The 21838-nt window shown below is 42.6% G+C and overlaps 5 protein-coding genes across 9 annotated transcripts; 2 read left to right on the forward strand and 3 right to left on the reverse strand.

Annotated features, from left to right (window-relative positions):
* Nucleotides 1–23: 23 nt before the first annotated feature.
* LOC129591615 (ankyrin repeat domain-containing protein 16-like) lies at nucleotides 24–3146 on the reverse strand. Its single transcript, XM_055487337.1, has 5 exons — nucleotides 2857–3146; nucleotides 2330–2784; nucleotides 1522–1644; nucleotides 1358–1455; nucleotides 24–592 (listed from the first exon to the last, which is right to left on the reverse strand). Exons 2-5 carry the CDS (start codon nucleotides 2686–2688, stop codon nucleotides 444–446), a joined length of 729 nt encoding a protein of 242 aa, XP_055343312.1. The 5' UTR covers nucleotides 2689–2784; nucleotides 2857–3146; the 3' UTR covers nucleotides 24–443.
* On the forward strand, nucleotides 2989–14244 carry LOC129591611 (DNA-directed RNA polymerase II subunit RPB2-like). 3 transcript variants are annotated; one of them, XM_055487329.1, is made up of 18 exons: nucleotides 2989–4682; nucleotides 4747–5224; nucleotides 6840–7043; nucleotides 7125–7286; nucleotides 7354–7716; nucleotides 7798–7923; nucleotides 8454–8734; nucleotides 8891–9232; nucleotides 9330–9488; nucleotides 9769–10775; nucleotides 10849–10957; nucleotides 11527–11693; nucleotides 11922–12591; nucleotides 12769–12987; nucleotides 13075–13182; nucleotides 13241–13518; nucleotides 13832–14027; nucleotides 14101–14244. In XM_055487329.1, the coding sequence occupies exons 5-18, from the start codon at nucleotides 7524–7526 to the stop codon at nucleotides 14242–14244; spliced, it is 3999 nt and encodes a 1332-aa protein (XP_055343304.1). In that variant the 5' UTR covers nucleotides 2989–4682; nucleotides 4747–5224; nucleotides 6840–7043; nucleotides 7125–7286; nucleotides 7354–7523. The 3 variants fall into 3 exon arrangements, with proteins under 3 accessions (XP_055343304.1, XP_055343305.1, XP_055343307.1); XM_055487330.1 differs by lacking the exon at nucleotides 4747–5224 and having other exon boundaries at nucleotides 2989–3843; nucleotides 7125–7716; XM_055487332.1 differs by lacking the exons at nucleotides 4747–5224; nucleotides 6840–7043 and having other exon boundaries at nucleotides 2989–3384; nucleotides 7125–7716.
* Nucleotides 3512–7306, reverse strand: LOC129591612 (protein arginine N-methyltransferase 5-like). Of its 2 annotated transcripts, none has more exons than XM_055487333.1 (5): nucleotides 6347–6949; nucleotides 5866–6063; nucleotides 5661–5731; nucleotides 4553–5568; nucleotides 3512–4382 (listed from the first exon to the last, which is right to left on the reverse strand). In XM_055487333.1, the coding sequence occupies exons 1-5, from the start codon at nucleotides 6668–6670 to the stop codon at nucleotides 4036–4038; spliced, it is 1956 nt and encodes a 651-aa protein (XP_055343308.1). In that variant the 5' UTR covers nucleotides 6671–6949; the 3' UTR covers nucleotides 3512–4035. The 2 variants fall into 2 exon arrangements, with proteins under 2 accessions (XP_055343308.1, XP_055343309.1); XM_055487334.1 differs by adding an exon at nucleotides 7240–7306 and having other exon boundaries at nucleotides 4246–5568; nucleotides 6347–6966.
* On the forward strand, nucleotides 14227–20099 carry LOC129591613 (septin-7-like). 2 transcript variants are annotated; one of them, XM_055487336.1, is made up of 3 exons: nucleotides 14227–14391; nucleotides 15756–16102; nucleotides 18496–20099. In XM_055487336.1, the coding sequence occupies exons 1-3, from the start codon at nucleotides 14369–14371 to the stop codon at nucleotides 19743–19745; spliced, it is 1620 nt and encodes a 539-aa protein (XP_055343311.1). In that variant the 5' UTR covers nucleotides 14227–14368; the 3' UTR covers nucleotides 19746–20099. The 2 variants fall into 2 exon arrangements, with proteins under 2 accessions (XP_055343311.1, XP_055343310.1); XM_055487335.1 differs by lacking the exon at nucleotides 14227–14391 and having other exon boundaries at nucleotides 15229–16102; nucleotides 18496–20098.
* Nucleotides 19770–21393, reverse strand: LOC129591617 (uncharacterized). The gene is made up of 4 exons (XM_055487340.1): nucleotides 21177–21393; nucleotides 20918–20990; nucleotides 20666–20723; nucleotides 19770–20257 (listed from the first exon to the last, which is right to left on the reverse strand). The coding sequence occupies exons 1-4, from the start codon at nucleotides 21255–21257 to the stop codon at nucleotides 20107–20109; spliced, it is 363 nt and encodes a 120-aa protein (XP_055343315.1). The 5' UTR covers nucleotides 21258–21393; the 3' UTR covers nucleotides 19770–20106.
* Between the last annotated feature and the right edge of the window lie 445 nt (nucleotides 21394–21838).

Genomic DNA, 21838 nt, shown 5'->3' on the forward strand with positions numbered 1-21838 from the left:
TACTGTAACTCCGAACACGTGTATTCATTTCATCTTCAGTTTATCTCTCTTTTTAACAGGCAGCCACTGTATTTTTACTTAACTATCTGCATCGAAGCATCCAAACAAAGGAAACAAATAAAACGGTAAAAGGGCACTGAAATAAGTGCGGCGACAGTCTTCTAAAGATTAATTGTAAATTAATTAAGAAGGACCCCGGATTCCATAAAGCAAGGTATCGATCAGATTCGCACTAAATGTGCAGCAAAACAAGTCGACGATTTTGGCTTTCTTTCCAATAATAATTGATGCATACAGTGCTTAGACGATAGTTATAAGCATTGCTCCATTTTTTTTGCGGTTGTGGCGCAACCAAAATAAATATGTTATAAAAAGATTCCTTTGGTCAAAGCGATCACGAATAACAAAATGAGAAACGTCCTGTCAGGGTTGGGGAAGGAAAGTCAGTGACTTTCTAAAAGCTGAGCAATATCCGGATGACCGGCAAGATTAGCATCCATCTGCGGGGTGTTGCCCGACGCGTCGCACGCTTTTGGATTGTAGCCGCATTCTTCCAACAAAAAACGAACTATGGTGCTGTGACCATGAAGAGCTGAAACGTAAAGAATACCCAGTTTAATTGAAGCGTATCACTAATTCGAAGTGCATCTCGCGCGCGTGTAGCGACGAAAACTGGACAACGTATTGTTACGCTACAACAAAAAGCTTTCTTCTTCATTATGTTGATATGGAGGCGTCTTCATAACGCAATTTGTCAACTTCTACTAACACTCGTACTGATTCTACATCTAGCTGGACAGGCGGTCTGAGTGCGTTTCGCTAACAGCAGATCCAAAAAAGTAAACAACAATAATCATAGAGAAGCAAACTAACGCCATTAGCAACGAAGTGATGTTAAAGTTGCACCTTCAAATTTGGACTGCACAAAATTTGATGACGTTGAATGAACAATAACAACAGAATAACATAACGTTCATGAAAACTCTGTCAAAATCATTTTAAACTTATTCAACCTGGCTGCACGTGTAGTGCACGAATGAAGCACGCCTGACATTGACACAACCTTCTGGCATAAAAACACATAGAATCACGCGCGGACTGTAACAGGCGCGAAACTATTGAAGGTTCAACCTCGTCGTCGATCACTATTAACGAAGAATGTGCACGCGCACAACACGCAAAACTCAACCTCATTTCCTAATGCAGGATGATATGCATAAATGGCCAGTCACTGGCAGAAAAAGTTGCAAACAAAATACAACTGGAGATCATGAGATAAATACATAATTACAATCACAAGGTAAAGACCATTCTAAAGATTACCATGACCATAAATTAATTCATTTTAAGGCCTTACCGGCAGTATGCAACGGACTTCGGCCATTGTTGCTGACGATAAGGGACGAGTCATTTCCGGCCTTATACAACATTTTCACGATCTCCAAGTTGCCTTCTCTGCAAGGCAATATAGCGTGCTTCACATGATGAGATGGCATAAAAGACAAGAAAAAAAACTTGTACCTGCACGCCAAGTGGAATGCGTTCCAACCATCTTTATTGCGGAAATTCACATCCGCATCGTGGTGGATCAGATAGCGCACCAAATCTGGATTGGCTTTCGAACACGCCAGCATGAGCGGTGTCCTGGATAAAACAAACATGCAGATACTGTTAGCAACACAGCCGAGTAGTATTCGTAGCTAGAATATATTGATGCGCAAATTATTATCGCGCTTCGGCAAATCAGCTGACAGACATTACAGTGTATAATACACGAGTGCGGCATAAACGCAATCCATCCAGCTATTACGCAACACTCCCGGGAAATACCGCAATAAATGGAAACACAAACATTGCTAGCGCCGTACATGTGGTGAATGTAGCACGGCACTTCGGCGAATATTCATGTACCACCACGATTACTCTGTAATTCTAAACATAACGTTTTCGAGTTATTTAGACCTGCATCTGCAGTTTTGCATAATGTCATTTGCTGCTTCCTTACGAGTAGAAATGAAAAGAAACTCCAAAAGGCCAAGTTATGCCGCAGGTTTTATCTACCGGCTGTGCGCATGAAGTTCTCTGATTAGCTCGAGAAAATGAAAACTCTAATGTTCAGAAAACATCACATCGCAATATTGGCAGTCAAAAGGGTAATTTTACCAGTCAACACCCCACTCTTATCTATACATAAACATAAGAAACAACGATCAAGTACTATTTCCCATCAAGCGGGCAAATGCAAGGTAGCAAGGGCACCACCGACAACTCGACTTTTTGATTTCTTGCATTTTATGGGTATGGTCATTTACTCATCGAACACGCTTACCAGTCAGCTCTCTTCAGTGAGTTCACGCAAACTCCGATAGTTTCAACCAGGAATTCCACACACTCGCTCTGTCCATTTTCCACAGCCTCATGCAACGGTCGCTTGCCATCCAGATTCCCGATTTCGTAATACAGCGACGGAGCGCCTTTCATCTGGAGCATTTTCAAAATTCCCACCTGTCCATAGCGGCTAGCGATGACTGCTAGAGATTCCTTCGATGGCTGATTAATGAGCTCCGGCCACGGGATTTGCTTGGTTTCGTTTAGTTCTTCGATTTCCGTCAGCTTTTCCCACACTTTCCCAACATTCCCGGTCACTACGAAACGAGCCAGCACGCGCATATACGTTTCGGACGCCATTCTTATCTAAGAACTGTAAAACACGCTTCAATCAAGAACGCAGATCTGAAAAATTTTGAACGCATGGAAGAGTTCCAATGTCGAATGGAAACGTTTCTGAAAAATGCGATCGCATTAAACTCGTAGACGGAACAAAACAACTCTGCACTGCAGGTTTAAGGTACGTACTGCAGATGCCCTATGAATGGTGTGATGATTTGTCGTGCAATATGGTGCGTGAGTCATGCGTTTTCCACGTGCGCAAGTTGTGATATGGCGGGTCGGAAGGATCAAAAGCGAATTCATTTGAACAGCATCAGTACGAGTAAGTAGTAAGTACTTCTACCGGAAGTCTTGTCTGCAAACGCTGCATGCAGCTTACTTACACTCGCAAAGCCGCTGATTTATAAAAGAAAATTTGGTAAATCTTGTACGCGCAGGTTTGTTATTCAGGTTTATAATTTTACTGAAACGATCTGCGTTCGTGTTAAGTTGTAAAGGTAAAACGTTGTCAAATGTCTCTTTCGACTTGCTTCCGAGGGCATCAAACGAAGTAGACTGGCAGACACACGCCGTGCACATGACGGAATACGGACAACGTATGATATTGTGTCGTTATTCACGGTCACCAGAATAAACCGATCCCAGACAGATACAGTATGCTCCACGTGCTCATTTCGTGATCTGGTCCACTACCCGGCAAACCTTTCACTGCAGGTTCGTTACTACGTGTAACATGCGCACTATTCGCTAGGAATATTTAACTACAGATACAGCATTTGCATATCGTAACCATTTTCGTCAAACGGAGTGCTGATTGCAATAATTTGTAAGTAAAAATTACTGTTTGCACAAGTGCGCGTAAACATTTTGCGTAGCAAACAGCGACTTGCCTCAGTTGCCTGCGTATACCGTCGGCCAGCAGTTTATGACGGTAACCTCAGAAGAACTAGGATTGTGCTACTTGGGACATCAGAAATGCTGCAAAGCGGTACAACAATCGTTTTGAGATACAATCGTTTTTAACACTATACGGTAGTAAACCGGATTTATTAACCTGTCACATGGGAATCAAGTATAAAGAAGTGCAGACTTCTCACAAGTCGGTTACAGAAAACTTAGCGAAATGTGCCGGGAAGTTGAACTGCCTGTACAAAGATCCATCCAAAAAAACCGGTAAGACAAACTTAAGATAACCTGGAACCATGGTAATTTAGAAAATGCAGAACAATGTTTATCACATAACATCTCACTGAACTATCCAACGTGTCTCATCAAATACTGATAAATATACGTACTGCCATACAAACATTATCACAGGTAAGTAGGAGGAAACGCAGTCAAAACGAATTTAATCCAAAAGTGGCATTATGACGTGTTGGTCTGCAGGCTCATGCGAAAGAATTCTCCGTCGATATTGTGGCGATCGCTCACAACTGGTTTCATCATTGCCCATTCATACCAAACAAAATAGTCATTTCGACATCGATAGAACTGGAGAATGATACAGTGCCCTTTCTTAACATAAACGGGTCGCTTGAGTGGGAAGAAGATATCCTGCCACGAAAGCAAACCAGGAGTCTTCCGAGCCGGCACTAAACTGTGTTCAATGTTTCCATACAGAACCGCTTCAAAAAATCCACTGAATCCGTGGAGCATTCCAGGATTATGAACTTCGAATTTCAACTCCACCGATCGAAAAAATGATTCCCCATCTAAAAAAATATATGTTAAAACCCTGAATCAAATAGCGAGTAAATCTTAAGTAAAAAGAAACATGTAACAAATAACATTTCATGCTGCAAATTTAGTACAGCAAGGAACTTGGATGAAATGCGCCTGCATTGAAAAGCAGTAATCTACCATATATTGCACCCATACCAACCTGGAAGCGCTGACGGGTGATGAAAATCGAAAACACGTTCAGCATCGGACAACAAGCGCGAAGAATCTACCGTGTAACCATAAACTGTCTGGCGCACACCTTCCGTCTCATCCTCATCTTCATCAGAAAGGTATTCATAAATTCTTGGTATACTGACTGGAGCCAGATATGACGTATAAGACGCTGGAATACAGACACCATCCGCCTTCAGGAACCTTTCTGCGCCTCGCAGCATCTCTGGGCACAGTTCGTTATCGCCAAAGGAACCCAACATTTCACTGAGAAGCATGTCACAAGATTCCGGAGCTTCCCATTCTCGCATGTCCGTCATAACAATGTTCACGTCCAATCCCTGCCAGATGCTAGTCACATTTTCCTTTAACGCCGCAATCGCGATGGGATTCTTCTCTAGTGCATATACGCGCACTTTAGCATAACAGTCTCGGGCGGCATTAAGTACAGCAGTAACCAGAGGACCCCGTCCGCAGCCGACAACAGCCGCAACAAACACTTCCGGAACATCCTCCGCCGATTGACGATACCGGATAAACTGCCGAACGGCATTCTCGTAATCCGAATACTTCCGGTGATCCACTTCAAAAGCTGAGTAGGATTCGTTCTGAAGGTTGACACTGACCGTATCCAGGGGAGGGAAAATGGACGGCTGAATGGGTATGCCGTACTGTGCTACACCTTTTTCGTAAATACTAATTAAATGTGCTTTGTATGAAGTGATATCCGGCATTTGCTCATTTTCAATTAATCCACCACCTCGCAGCAGAATCGTCATTTTATACAGCCGTAGAAACCGTCTAATGACTTCAGTATGAGCATCAGACAATACGGGAAGCCCATTTGAATCTGTGCAGAAAATGTGAAGAGGAATAATTAAACATCGGACTGGCTCCACAAGCCACCTCTCAAGCACGTGCGCCTCCGCTGGTAAATCTTCCGGAATTTCCAAACACAATCCCACAGTGCTGCTGGAATTGACGGAAGCTTTTAAAGAGTTCCACCTGCAAAATTACAAAATGACAGGATATATGGCGGACGCGCCTATCATGAACGATCATCTTTTGTAAAAAAGCACAAAACTCTTATTAATTACCATTCAAATGCTTGCTCGAAATTTCTGTCTTCCCCAACACCAACGCCAGTTAAAGGCATGTGGATCCAGAACTAAAATAACTGCATTAAAAACCTCACTCGCCAAACAGCAAACACCACAAATCACAACGAACAGCAACAGGGACAGTTTTAAAATGAATAAACATTTTTTTCTACAAACAAGACAGAATTATGGCATTCAATACCTCTTCACTGCTGTGACTTCCAAGAGTTATGATTTCATGTCCAGAATCCGGATGATTAGGTACAAAGGATACGATCTTCTCCGCATACCGAAAAATGTACTCCGACGGCGCATACGGGAGCATCACAGCTGGGCGCGTTTGGCTGAGACAAAATAGTTTGCAGTGCTCAACCTGGCCCGTCAGAGCATCCCCGAGACTCTGCAAACATGTCGCACTCAAAATCCAATTGGTTTGCCATTTGCTCAAATTAATGCTGAAAAATAAAAAGAAAACCACCAACATTCAGCGCGAATCCGATTTAAAATTTTATTATTTTAATCATTTTAACTTTTAATGTCTACAACTATTTGGTAAATACTGGCAAAACAATAAACACGAAGCAAAACAAGCAGAAACTATCGAACGGTAAGATATTAGCAGCTTAGCTTAGAAATAACCGAAACCTAAAAACATATATATTTTGAAAAATTTAGTACTGTACCGTCACTCGATCTGTCCGTAAACGAAGGAGATCATCGCTTAGGTACTTCGTATGCATGTCATAATGAGCGTCGGGGATTAAAACACGAAGAACCACCGAATTGCACAGCGTTTCCAACGGAAGAACTGAGTCTGATATGAAATTTGAAAGCTTCAGGCTTTTCATGTGCTCTTCAACTGGCGCTGCCCATGCAAAAACATCCACACTGATAAAGTCGCATCCAATTTTTGCTGCACTACTCCACAGAGATGAAAGTCTGTTCAGCGGTCGAAAACCCTCAACGTAAAGACCCACTGACAACGGTGCCACAGAGGTCTCACCCATTTTTTCTCCGCAAGCTTTTAAACAAAACTGTCCAAATCCAGATACCAAACCAAATCACAATAATGTTCAAAGTAAAAAAAGTATTATGATTTATTCGCAAACTTTCCTTCGCTCCAATGAAACTTCCGATCTTGTCGGACCGTTTGGTTTTACAGTATTTTCTTTCCAGAATGTCGAGAATGAATGCCGCAAATGAATACCGCTTCCTGCAGTTAGAGGCGTAACGTGCCCATGGCGCTGCCTTGTGGTTGTCCAACTCAATTGCCCATGGACCGCGGTGACCACAGGTCCACAACCTACACGTCCACTGTCTTTTATAATCCAAAACTCACTATGATCTATAGATATTATTAAAATATTCTACTATGAATAGGTATCATCACTGCTTAACCCAATAATGGGTTTGTCAACGTTTTGAAATTTAAACGATATTATTGTTATTCCACTTTGTCAGTGCGCTTTTCTGGAGGTTACGCTCACTACGCCACCTAAGGACAACAGCAGCTACAGCTGTGGCGGCAAATAAATGGCCAAACGGTGTGTGTCTTCCGGACAAGCTCTTTACGTACGGTGCACGGTCAGAAGTTACTGTTGGCGACAGATCATCGGATTTTTGGTTTGATCCTCAAACATTTCTGTTGATTTTAGAGTTAATTGTGATACTGCAGTTGTCAAATTTCCAGATTTCTACCGGAGGACACATCTCCGAAATCGAGATTGCTGACTGTTTGTCAATCTGTGTGCCCGCTAGTCAGCCTGTGCCTTGGAGATGTCTCATATTGGACGTCGAGCGTTCAGATTGTGACTGCTCTCAGTGATGATTTCCTTTCGATGATGTTCTCCAGCCTTTCAAATGAAAAAACAATCGTTTTCCGAATCGGAAGTTATTTGTTTATCGGATTCTGATGATTCTTCTGTCATCGTTTTATCCGAATCCCCATCGCCCAAGCCTGATGCAGTGGTTCCTGTGCTGGAGTCGTTAATAAATGGCGACAGTGATAAGACCGTTTTTGGAGATGAGAATATTCCTCCCCTCTACGTGACGCGTATGTTATGTGTTTACACTTGCACATAGATGATTTGCAATGAAGATTATACTCTCTTTTAATATTTTCCTTTTTTTGCAGCGCCCCCAAGTCCATCGTGGAGGGATGATTGCTGTGATGAGGACCACGAGAAATTAGCGCTGGGCTCCGTGTCGGATGATTTGGCCAAATTCATCGCCCATGACCATAGTTCTTTCTACGAAAGAGGTGAAGTGTTTGTTAAAATAGTGTAGTCGTTCATGGAGGCGTTTTCGTAAAAACTCAAATGACAAAGTTCCCTTATAAGTTAGGGGCATAGCGGCGTGCAGCTTTGGAACTTTGTTCGAGCGGTAAAGCGGTGCTATCTTTTGTTTTGCACTCTCGTATGGGCGCAACGAAAATACTCGTAAAGATAAAAAGTACTCGTACTGGAAAAATGATTATTCTTATTCTAGTTGAAACGTTTATTTTATTTTTATTCACATGGATACTGATTTATGCTGCATCGGTAGTGGCAAGTTAAACTGTTTTCGGTCAAAAGTACCAGTGCCACAAAATTATCGTCGCATTTTTTCAAGTATCATCCAGCGCTTTCGGCTTTAGCTAAAAAAAATGAATGAAAACCATTCAGTAAGCCGCATTTTCATTTGACGGAATTCTCTTCCGCATACATGCAGGAGGATCTTTCTTCTAAAAACTTTGATCATTACTTCTTTCCTCAGTATGTGGTATTTTATTTTGTGTTCATGCTTCGACAGAAAACGATGAAACTACTCGAGAAGGGATCCCCAAAGCAGGCCTTTCCGATTATATCGACGAGGATGTGTACGCTGCACTCGGCAGTGCCGGTTGGGAAGAGGCTGCCTGGTTGATTATCCAGTCGTTTTTTGACGACAAAGGCCTGGTCCAGCAGCAGTTGGATTCGTTCAATAAATTCGTTTCCACGGATCTTCCAGAAATTGTCACCAGTTCATTACCGATTGTTATAAGAAAAAACGATGAAAGTTTTGGGTTGAAAGAACCGGAGCCCGGAGACCCGGTAAGTGTTGAAAATACCGACGATTCGAGATGTACGAGTACAAATAATTTTAAGCATCATTTCTGCAGGTTCGATGATAATATCAGCAAAAAATGGTTTAAAAAGTTATTGATTAGCTGAACTGTTCATTTGCATACGGTGTTGTTCTGCTGATAGATATGTTATCGGTACACCTTCGAAGGGGTTGGCATCTCTTCCCCGTTTCGTGAAGGCCGAACGAGCGATTCTGGGGTTTCGGTGCTGCATCCTCTGGAAGTCAGACTTCGAGATCTCACATATGATTGTAACTTGTGGGTGGATATCAAAGAGACAATACAGCGGCATGAACGTGCGGATGAATCGGACATTATTAAGCAGGTTTACATGGGACGGTTGCCCATCATGGTGCGGTCTGACTACTGTCAAATGCATGGTCAAAGTGACCCGGTTGTGATTAGCGCGATGGGTGAATGCGTCCACGATCCCGGAGGATATTTCATTATCGATGGATCCGAAAAGGTAGAAAATATTCGTTAAAAGTTAGGTCAAACCGGTCGGACGTTTATGAATACATGGGAAGACAGTTGTTTTACTGTGCTTAATTTTTTGTTCGTAGGCAGTGATTGCCCAAGAGCGTATGGCTGAAAACCATTTAAACATCACTCGCGTAACGAATTCGAAGTATCAGTACAAAGCTGAAATCCGATCCGTTCCGGAAACCGGGAACAAGACAGCAAGTCCGTTGTGGGTTAACATGCTTTCGAAGCCGCTGCAGGTGAATTGAATTGTCTTTGTATTACCAATGCATAGAAGTATATAGATATTTGTACATTAGCGATAAACAACTTACTCGTAGTAAAAGAGCTTTTTACAAACGCGTTGCTCTGGTACGGCACCGATTATTTCGTTTGCTCTTATCGTGTACACTGTATTGTACATGTGCCGGTATGCGCTCTAGCGTTATGTGCACGCTAGTGTTGCAGTCCGTTTAGCTTACTACAGCTGTGGTTTAGTAACTGTAGTAGGTACGTACTTGATTGTATTTATTGTTGCAGTGTAATTCCATAACTGTGCTGTCAGTGGGATATCCGATTGTGGCCATCATACCCTTTGTCAAGCAGGAAATTCCTATTATGATCCTGTTTCGAGCTCTGGGTTTCGAAACCGATCAAGAAATTGTGCAGCTAATCTCCCTGAACCAGGAGGATAACGAAATTCACGAATGGCTGAAGCCGTCGCTGATGTATGCTCAAGCCATTCAGACGCAAGAACACGCTTTGAATTTCATTGGAAATCGGAGCGCAAAGCCAGCCGTCGTTAGGTCAGAAAGGATTAGATTCGCCAAGGACATACTCGAGAAGAATGTTTTACCACACGTTGGCACACATGCCGATTTTTCACGACGGAAAGCGTTCTTCTTGGGCTACATGGTCGACCGGCTGATCCGTACGGCCATGGGACGGTGTGATTGTGTCGACCGGGACCATTATGCGAACAAGCGCCTAGACCTCGTCGGTCCGCTATTTGCCACCCTCTTTCGTCAGCAGTTTCAAAAACTGCGGAAGGAAATGACGCTGACGCTTGAGAAAGAGTTGCAGAGAAAGCCTAATATTAAAACTGGCCTGAATGTCGCATTAGCCCTGAAGAGCCGGATCATCACGGATGGTATGCGCTACGCCCTGGCCACCGGCAACTGGGGGGAAGCCCGACGTTTCCAGACGAATCGGGTTGGCGTCAGCCAAGTGCTCAATCGGCTGTCGTACTGTGCTACTCTGTCCCATTTGAGGAGAATTCGAACACCGTTTCCCACAGCGTCCAAGATGGCGCGGCCCCGGCAGCTGCACAATACACAGTGGGGCATTGTCTGTCCCTCCGAGACACCGGAAGGTCAGCTGGTGGGATTGATCAAGAATTTGAGCCTCATGGCATGTGTGAGTGTCGGATCGGATGTTGTGGTTGTGCGCGACGTTCTGGAAGCCTGTAAAGTGGTACCGTTGTTAGAGATTGATCCGGCTACGGCAGCTAGTATATTGTACCCAGATGAATCGGCTCACCGGAAATGGTAGGGTTGCGCTGGGGCAGAATGAATGTTACTGTTAATTATCGCAAGCTTAAGTTAGTGATTTTTTATACAGCGGTGCGCGTATTTTTGTGAACGGAGATTTCTTTGGTTTCCATGAGGATCCGGAGGAAGTTGTACAGCTGATGCGAATAGCAAGGCAAAAAAATGACATTTCTTTCGAGGTGCGTATGCCGATAATTAGGTATGCTATGCATAGTTTTGGCGGCCTTTCGAGGCTTAAGTGCTTGGGCAGCTGGGGGCCGATAAACTGGATTTTTCAAAATTTCTGCAGAAGTCTTCTGAAATGAGTACAGTCTCTTCTAAAAATTACTTGAGAGCATGCGTGAGTTTAATTTCAGTATTTGTGAGATAAGCAATAGCTCAAGATGTTTTTGTAATTTTGCATGTACTGCATAGTTCTGCTATTATCTTTGCGAATATAGTAGCATTGTTTTCTGACTATTTCGTGAACCGCCTTCGTAATATGATAAGCAAATAAAATAACACCTTGTAAAGTAATACATATAGTACTGTAATATATTTTTGGCATGTTCCTTCTTTTCAGTTAATTTCCATTGGATTTGAGGGATAATTCTAGTTTCTTTTTCTTGTGCAGTTACGTACGCCTTTTGCAGTATTTCTGCATCTTAAGCGTAGCACATTAAATTAAATTAAGTGGCTGTTGCGATAGTATTCTGCACCACACTTTGACTACGTTTTTTTGTAGCTTGAGTTGTTCGCTTCTGTTTAGGTGTCCATCACGTGGGATATATCTGCGCGAAATATTTACATTCATACGGAACCTGGCAGGGTTTATAGGCCCTTCCTCGTCGTAAAATCCGGCAGCACAAAGCGTATCTTGGCTATAACAGCTGCTGATATCATTAAACTGCGACAAAAGGAAGAGCCGCGTTGCAAGTACGTTTTCCAATGCTGACGTTTACACTGCGTTTACACTGGGATACTCCAGTGAGCTTTCTTTTGTTTGCTAAATGATTTCCTTAAATATTAACTTGCTTGCAAATCAGTTTTAATGGACAGTGTAATCGGTTGCAAGCCAGCAGGGACCCAAGTAAAAACCCAAAACATAGAGTAGAGTGCATAAAACAGTGAATTTTTACTCCATATTAGCATCTGCTGTTTTAGGTTTGAGCATTTTGTTCGAGCCGGTGCCATAGAATACATCGATGTCAGCGAAGAGGAAACGATTCTCTGCGCGATGTATCCTAGTGATTTGAATTTCGCGTCGCGAAATTGCACGCACTGCGAGATCCATCCTTCGATGATTTTGGGGGTGTGTGCGTCGACCATACCATTTCCGGAGCACAACCAGTCTCCACGGAACACCTATCAAGCCGGCATGGCCAAGCAAGCCTTGGGTATCTACGCGACCAATTATGCCAGCCGTTACGACAATGATTGCCATGTTATGTATTATCCTCAGAAGCCTATCGTCAGCACGAAGTCCGAACGGCTGATTCTGAAAAACGACAAGCTGCCAGCCGGGGCGAACTGCATCGTGGCCATTGCATCGTACACCGGCTACAATCAAGAGGATTCGGTTATCTTGAATACGGCATCCTTGCAAAGAGGCCTTTTTCGGCACACATTTTATCGGACATACGAAGCCACTGAGGAAAAGAAAATCACCGGTAAACATGCAGAGTACATTCAGGTTCCGCCCACTCAGTGCGAAGGTATGCGGGATGCAATGTACAGCAAACTGGACCGTGATGGCATAATCCGACCGGGAACGAGAGTGTCTGGAACGGACTGCATTATTGGAAAGGTCATCGAAATGCGAAATACCGGAGACGTACGTAGACCGTAGACTTATGCTGACTTTCCTGGATGTATTTTTGGGGCAAACGTTTTCTTAAAAAATCGTATAATAATTATTAAATAGTAGAATACTTGATATATATTTTCGTTTTCTGGTTGACCGTTGACCGTAGCACTAGTCTGTCGTCTGATCAAAATTCGACATGTGTAGGTAGCAAAAGACGAAACCGGAATTGTACAGAAGGACGCCAGCATCTTTATTCGTACTCATGAAACGGGAATTGTGGATGCAGCTTTCCGAAGTACAAACGATGAAGGACGGCCGTTTTGTAAAGTACGCATACGATCTGTGCGTACACCGGTGATGGGTGATAAATTCACCAGCCGTCATGGACAAAAGGGCACTGTTGGATTTTGTTACCCAGTGGAGGTGAGCTATCAGAGCAGATGATTAAAATATCCATTAATTGTCTTTTTCACAGCTTGATGTTATTAATGTTTTGTTTGGGGACGGTAGGATTTGCCCTTTACTACGCAGGGCATAGTTCCGGATATCATAGTGAATCCTCATGCCATACCTTCGCGAATGACCATTGGTCACTTAATGGAAACTGTCTTTGGAAAGGTGCGGTAGAAAAGCGGTAACATTTTGCCAAATAAAAAATGTAAAAGATGGTTCGTAGGCGGCGTGCGCGTTGGGGCTACCTTTCGGAGATGCCACGCCCTTCACCAAAGTGGAAACCATGCGGGCATGCATCGCAGACCTAAAGGCTCACAAGTACCACCCACATGGGAACGAAGTCCTTTTCAACGGTTTTACGGGAGCCAAGTTAAATTCTCCTGTGTTTATTGGCTGCACATATTACATCCGGCTGAAACACCTGGTGGAAGACAAGATGTTTTCGAGAGCCAGGGGATCGATGGTTCTGCTGACCCGTCAACCGCACGAAGGACGTGCAAGGTCCGCAGAAATTCCGTGACTGATTTTTTTACCGCAGACTGTTTCTTTACATTTGATTCCCTAATTACGCTAAATTTCTTTCAAACAATCTTTTCTGTACACAGTGTTACGGGAAATATCTTATTTAACACATAAAAGAGAAATGTGTTTAGATTTCGGTACATCTGTTTTAGCGGGAAAACGGCTGCAAGTTCGCCCGTTCAGCACTTAACCATTAATACATAAGTGCGAATCGGAAATGGTAGTGAACCCTCGTCATCCAGAAACATCCATAAAAATCTGATCGCCGCGTAATTATTTTTTTTAATTTTAGGGGTGGAGGTTTACGTATAGGAGAAATGGAGAGGGACTGTTTGATAAGCCATGGAGCGGCATTAAATTTACGGGAACGGTTATTTGAAGTATCGGACGCGTATCGGGTGCACATTTGCAGCCAGTGTGGTTTTATGGCCATTGCCAAACTTCACACGCAACATTTCCATTGCAGCAAATGCGTGCGTGAAACAACGGTATGGCCAATTTAACAGTCCGCTAACTGTTGTGCGTGAGAAAATATTTGCTGAACACAGTTGTTTATTTTAGATATTTCAAGTGACGCTTCCTTACGCATGTAAACTATTGTTCCAGGAGCTGATGTCGATGGGTATTTTGCCTAGATTACTGTTTACCGATTCGCCGGGTGAAAATAGCAGCAATCTAAACGTGAACGTGCATAAAGTTTCGTGATCTCTGCTGTTGGCGTTTATATGAAGAACGTCGGTTTTTCATTGTTTTTGTGTCGATATCCGGTATTATCTCGGTTTTTGGTATCTGTCCTTTTCCTGAGATATATATTTTTATGTTGGATTAGATGACCACGGTGGCCCCAATTCGGTATGGTCATTGTTTTTATAAATGTTTTTCTTGGTACTCACTTCTGAATTTAGTTTTTTCAATCTTTTGTTGTACACCATTTGAAAATAAACGACTATATCCGTGATGCTGTACATGTTGGAGATTGAACTGTTAGAAAATTTTTACTTCCGTAATTTGCAATGCAAAGGAATGCAATTGTAGTCACCTAAGTGACGACGAATTTCCATTCATTATAAATGAGAGAACCCACGTTGATGGAGATCGAAATATCTGTGCAGCACCATATACTGTCCAGCACAATCTAAAATATCCGAGAATTTTGATTTAAAATTTATAACGTTTATAACGATTCTTACTTGTAAATACCAATTTTCGATTAAAGTTTACCGGGAATAAAGCCGTGCCGTGAGGCCTGCGATTGCGTGTTGATGATGACCAGTGGCCAGGCACTGGCAGCCCGCGCTACGCGGTCGGTATGGGTCGGCAGCTTTGTGTCAGTTAACTGGGCGCATTGACCGGTTTGAAGACTTTAAAACCGCTTAGTAGATTCGTTGCTTAGCCTTAAAATTTTTGAGTTCCACTTCTAATTGCTTTCGAGTTTCGACTAATAAATTTTTTTTAAATTTATTCGCACCTGCGTTGTTAAATATTCATTATGCGCAAGAAGGAAGGAAATTAAATTAAAACGGAATTGTGGTCGGTGGATCAGAAATCACAGAAAGGTGAATCATTTTGACTCTGCCTGACTTCATTGGTTAAAATGAGTCATGCAGAGTGTTGCACATAGTGACATAGGATCAGGAAAAGCGGACCATGAGCCGCTAGCGACTAGCCGTTGACTCCGTAGGACGTTTTACTCGCTTACCACGCACTGTCAAAGATATGGCGTGATTTGTTTTGCCATTCTACGAGTATCACCGTTGCGGCACAGGGGTTTCGTTTGAAAATCTATGCCGATCGTCGGCGGTTGTAGTTTCCATTTGTTTCAGTTGTCAGCATCTTTATAGTTTGTACTACGAGAACAATAAATGCCTTGAGGCAGAGTCTGCCACTGCTTACCTTACCCATCTTTCGATTACTGAGATTTTCTGAAGTTCTTGATCTTATCTCGGCTGTGCGGAGCGAGAACGATGTGTAGAACGTTGTAACCAGCCTGCACTGCTTTTTCGATACTTACCTGCTCCATATGCGATACATTATTGATCCGATCAACAATATATCCTATTCTTATTGAGAGCCCTTGATATCACAATGCCTGTTCCTAATGTGCCTAGTTACCGTAGCAGGACATACCAGACACCATCCTCACTAAATGGCTCCTCACTTAGCTCATCCAACAGTTCATCCCCATCCGCACCGTTTGTTAACTTTCGTAGTTTCAGTCACGCGGGATCCCCGGCACCTGTCAGCAGTCCCAGCCAGTACTCGACAATTGTCCATTCCACGATGGTAGCGCCCGTTAGTCTGCCCGCCAGTGTGGCCAGCAGCAGCAGCAGTCATAGTAGTGCCAGCAGCAGTTTGCATCCTGTGGTCGTCGCGCATCCCGGATTGTCAGCGGTCCCGGGGAAGTATAACGGCTACGCTGATCTGCCCAATCAAGTCAGCCGTCGGAGTGTGCGCAAGGGATTTGCGCTCAACGTTATTGTCGTGGGAGAAACTGGCACGGGCAAGTCGACATTCATCAATTCGCTCTTCTCCGCTGACATCTACGATGGCAAAGAATCTCCGGGTGAGTTATGGTGTGGCGAAGATGAGCTGCGGCTTGTTAATTTCTAAAGTGGGTTAAGCTACAAATGATGTTGTTACGAGTATCTGCTGAAAAATATTAGGTCATTTCTGCCGTTTAGGTGATACAAATTCGCATTAGTGAAAATGCATTAGGCAGGCTTAATTCTGAAGTATTTTCCATGTCTTCGTTTTTAATGTTTTTCGCTCTCAAATTAATGATACCGCAGTGTTTTAAAATTTTTTACTTCTGCGTAAAATTGCTTTCGAGATTTTGTTTGCGATTGTTAGCTGTATTTATAATTTTCAAATTTTTGTTGTAGGTTAATTGCAGCAAGCAGAGTTAGTTTGAAGACCCTTTTATAGCGCGTGCACGGACAGCGTTAACAAAGTGTGTATTGAAAAATATTAACTATGAACAGTAATTGACGAAATGTCGAAAAAACTTTCGTTGCAGACTTGCAGCTTTGTGAGCTAAATGAGCCGACCAGGCGCTTTCGATATGAATATTACATGTGCATGTTATTTTAAGGAATGCCATTGTAGCGCTGGAGGAATGTCTAGGCGCGAAAACATCTGTTTTTAGCACCAAGGATTAACTATAAACTGCATACATAAAGCATTTTTATTAGCAGAGGATTTATGGCATTCGTGCGTGATTGCTGACAGCCGGATTCGGTTGAACGAGTTAACACGAATTTAGGTAAAATGCACTCAAGTGGCTCAGGAAAGATACTTCCTAGTCAGCACGTTAACTGTTTGCATCTACGAGTAGTTGCACATTATGTAAACTTTCTCACGGAGATGTAAAACAAAGCGTTTATGCGATAGCGGATAAGTTGACTTGCTTGTTTATTGTCGACTCACGAGAAACATTCGTTTTTTTTAGTTAATAAAATGTTGAACATCGTAGTTAAACCGACTCTCACGAGTTGGCCTAACAAGAAGAAGCTTGCCTTTCTGGTCTCATGCTACCGTAATGTGATCCGTGTAGTCACAGATGTTTTGCTACTGTGTTGATCAGAAATTAGGTCAACAACTGCGTTGTGCCTGGATGGAGTATCGATTTTATGGACTATTGTTGATAAAAAATCTGAATCTGCTGTCAGCGCAAACTTCGCAATCGTAGTTGAGCTGCAAGTTGTTTAATTTGCTAATTTTGGTGCGATTTTCTGAAAGAATGAAATTGTGTGAGATGTATGCCGACATTTACTCGTATTCAGCGGTTTTTGCAGCGCGATAAAATTCAAGAACAAATCCTAAAAACAGAGTCTACTGTACCTAAATCCGGGAGAGTTTAACGGAATAATTATGAAGAAGTTCTGTCGCAAATGACTTAGTATTTTTAAATAATGGAAAATAATTATTTGGAGTGGGAAGATATCCGTCGAAGTTGAAATCGATCGAATGAGCTACTCTGTGATTACGCTAATAGGGAGTTAGATCAAAGTAGAAATTATTGATTGGCTATATACTCGTATATCTAACCCGCAATTTTGTAATTCCGATGTGGGCAGCATATTCGGAAATGTTTAGATTTGGCGTTGGTTTACTACAAAGTGCGGCCAAGGCCTTTTAAGTACTCGCGCATATGCATCAGCACTTATTGATACAAGGCGTGCTGCTTTTCCCTCGCAGCCATCACGATGTGGTCAATTTGGCATCTCTTTGCAAACCTAGATAATCGATACTCCAATCGTGATCCGAATTAATTTTCTATTGATGTCTGTGGGGTACCACATGACAAACGCCTCGGACATTACTCTATCGTTAGATATTTGTCTGTCCTGCTGTGTGCATTATGAGGCCGTTGTGTTATGTGTGAAAGATGTTTAAAAACACATTTGATAAATACCGATTATTATTAGGTGCTGGGCCCAAGTGCTCGACGGAATTTTATTTAACTCGTAATTTGAAACACGAATAGTTCGTGTTCTCGAAACCATTTGCCGTGATGTATGAGTAACCAACAACGGCAGACGAACCGTTATCTCTTATAGTCATTTGACTATTTTGTAAAAACAGTCGCATTCTCGCGGAAGCGCTTTTCTTTTGTATTGTTCGGGGCATGCTTAAGTGTTAACGCGTTGAAACGTCAATGGAAAAAGGAAATTCATAAGAGCCTCTTGACGCTATCATAACACTACACTTATGCAAAAATAGGTACGAGTGCAATTAATGGAAAATGGGTTCAATAAACCGTCCTGTTTGCTATATTGGGAACTTCGTTGGGTATTTGTGACATTAAAGAAAAATTGGGAACGGTATATATTCCCTTAAAACTTCATCTCACATCCCGATTACTTCGTTACAGTGGTGCTCTTTCTAGAAAGTAGTGAAGCTGTAGAATTGATTATCATTAGATAAACAATTTTTTAATCGATTTACGTATTCTAGGAATCTCATACCGTATTGGAAAAACGATCCAGGTGGAAAAGACTAGAGTGTCGTTAGTGGAAAAGGGCGTTAAAGTTCGTTTGACCATCGTGGATGTGCCGGGATTTGGCCATTTTGTGGATAACACTAACGCATGGGATTCGGTTGTGTCATACATTGACCGTCGCTATCACGAGTATCTGGAGCGGGAAATGTCAGTTAAACGCAATCTGGACGAACATCTGGATGATCGAGTGCATTGTTGTCTGTATTTCATCGCACCGAACGGCCACGGAATGCGTCCGCTGGATATTCTGGCCATGAAAGCATTGGGGACAAAAGTCAATGTCATTCCCGTCATCGGTCGTGCTGACACGTTAACTGTGGACGAGCGGAAAGAGTTCAAAGAGAAAATCCGACGTGAATTAAAAGAGCACGACATCAAACTGTACGATTTTCCGGAAAACAGTGATGGGGAAGGCGATGACGAGGACGATGGGAAACTGAACGGGAAAAAAGAGAATTTTCGCTCGATGTTGCCCTTCGCCGTCATTGGTAGTAACACCTATGTGGACACAAAAGATGGACGTAAGGTGCGTGGTCGGAAATATCCGTGGGGCACCGTGGAGATCGACAATCCAGAGCACAGTGATTTCACACTCTTGCGAAAACTGTTGCTACGAATTTACTTAAGCGATCTGATGGACGTGACGAATGATGTCCATTACGAGAACTATCGGTGTGAATACTTTAACCGCGCGAATTCGTCGAATGGTGACAGTGTCCTGGGGCCCAGTCGAGGAACATCGGTGGATGGGGGTATGTCGACACCTCTGCGCAGTTCCATCGGAAAAGGTTCTCATCGCAGTCCACTGACGCAGCTCGAACTGGAGCAGAAGGAGAACGATGCCAAGATTATGAAAATGAAGAGCGATATGCAGGCGATCTTTGATCAGAAAGTGAAGGAGAAGGAACTGAAGCTTGCCGATTCGGAGAAGGACTTGGAGAAAAAATTCCAGAACTGGGAACGCGATGTCGATGCGCAGCGGAAGCGTTTGGAGCAGGACAAAACGGATTATGAACTGCAGAAGAAACAGTTCGGTGACGCCTACCCACAACTGTATCCGATTCTGCAGGATGCGCTGATGCAGGCGGCGGCCAGTGACACTGCCAGTTCGGGAGGGAGTCCGGGAGGAAATGCTCCGGCCAGCACGATTCTGAAAAAGCCGGCGAAAACCAAGAAGAGTTTCCTCGATAAAGGCTTTTTGTAGTAAGGAGCAACGAACCGAGCGGGATTTGGAAATTTGTGACTATGAAATTTCTACAGGATTCCTTTTTTTTGTTTAATTTTTACATGTATGTGAATTATTATTTTTTCGTTCTTCATTTTTGTTGCTCATAGGTAGACACTAGGAAATATAGTGTAGCAATAACAGTGCATGGTATATTATATTAGCATATTTTTTTCTCTCTAGCACTTTGGCCAACAATCTGACCAAACTTAACAGAATCTATTATGGAACAAACACAAGAACGCTTTCGCCGGCTGGTTTTTGCAGTTTCTATTATGCAGAAGACTAATTTTTACGGATGGAATCTCTTTGCTACCGAAATAACAATCGTAATGAATGCCTATTTTCGTGCTCCCGTTTTCTCATAAGACACCACAGCGCTCTGTAACGTTTCCTCTCTGCGGCGCAGTGTCAGGATTTCTTCCATTATATCCTCGCAGTCCTTTTCCGTTTGCAGCGGCATCTCGTAGCCAAGGAGCTGCATCAGCTTTCTAAAATGCAGCAAAAAGTTGCAGCGCAGACGTTAAGAGAACACGAATACGATTTCATATCTTATAAAGTGTAACCGCCAAATAATTATGGCGACAGCGTAGGGAGTAAATCACTGCGAAGGTGTGAATTCACCGCAAATCTCGACTCTGAGAGTACGAACTATGAAGAAAAAAATTATTTGACTTTCCGTAATCTCCCGCTCGAGTACTACGAAATGCGAACCGCTAAACTCAAATTCCAAAATATAAAACAATATTCTAAAATCCAGTTTCTTCCGACAAGTTGTAGTTAATCATGATACTGCAGTAGTCCGCAAAAGTTAGAAATGATAACTCTTTATCGTTAATTTTAATTAACTCGTAAGTATCATGGAAGTGCCGACATGACGTCATACTTTACGTACATACCTGATCGCGTCCAGCGAACTCATCTCGTCCAGCGGCAGTGCTTGCAAATTTCTCAGTCCTACGGAAAGTCGAACTTGAATCATGAACAAATTCAATAACTGTCACTATAAGAGTTATCAAATTTGCGTAGGACTAGGAAATGATACATCCACATATCGGACGATATCTCGGAATAGCGGAAGCCATACTGGTCATAAAATTCAAGAATACATTAGAAATTTAAGAATTCTAATAATTCAAGAAGAAATTCACCTTTTGTGATCCAGTCGTTGACGCCATGCTCTTTCAGATATTGTCGAAACATCGCGTGCTTTCGATCTGTCTCCTGTAAAAAGCCGTTTCAAATTAAAACTACCACATGGTCACCTTATGTATAACAGTTAACACAGTAGGAGTATAAACAACAATAGCATCGAGTTATTCGGATTCTAAAGACGCAGTCTCTGAATTTTTTAAAGGCTTCACTCATTTTACTGTTTCACAGTTCCGCAAAAGTTGGAAAACGGCCTACCTTTAGTGTGCGACCAGTGGTGATTATGTCGCTTTCTTCCGTGGGCCTATCTGATACATCCCTATCCTCCATTTGCTCCATCTTCGAATAAATATAAATAAATATATAACCCCCAAGCAAACTACAGATCTAGAACACTTGTTCAGTCCAAAAAATTCGAAATAAAGTTAAGGAAATTCGATTAGGTCTGAATCTGAATTAATTACCACAGGTCTGAATTCCGATTAGGCTGACCATTCAGTCTTGTCATGTTTTGTAAGATCTTCGCTGCGTAGGTGTCAATGTAGACCGCTGCAGTGGTCGGGGTAGACAGATGGCGCTCGAAGACGACTATGCGAAGGTCGTACGTACCACTGACTGCACAGGTCGTACTTGCCCCGGCTCCTGTTCCTACATAATATGAAGGCGATCCAAGGATAATAATTATTTTTTCGTTCATTCAAAAATAAAAAATACGTACTCATGATTGTATTTTACGTGTGAATCATCGCGTTGTTATTGGTGAGCAATGCGTGTACAGCCTTTCGCTAGGTACATTAATATCTTTTGGGCTGTACATGTACGGACATTATGTTACCCACAGTCAGAATTCTGCATTACCTTCCCCTCACTGTCTGTACTACTATCTGTACTTCTATACTTCAAAGAAACTGTAATGCAGA

Source organism: Paramacrobiotus metropolitanus, unplaced genomic scaffold, assembly GCF_019649055.1.
Source record: "Paramacrobiotus metropolitanus isolate TYO unplaced genomic scaffold, Prichtersi_v1.0 Parri_scaffold0000047, whole genome shotgun sequence".
Lineage (NCBI taxonomy): Eukaryota > Metazoa > Tardigrada > Eutardigrada > Parachela > Macrobiotidae > Paramacrobiotus > Paramacrobiotus metropolitanus.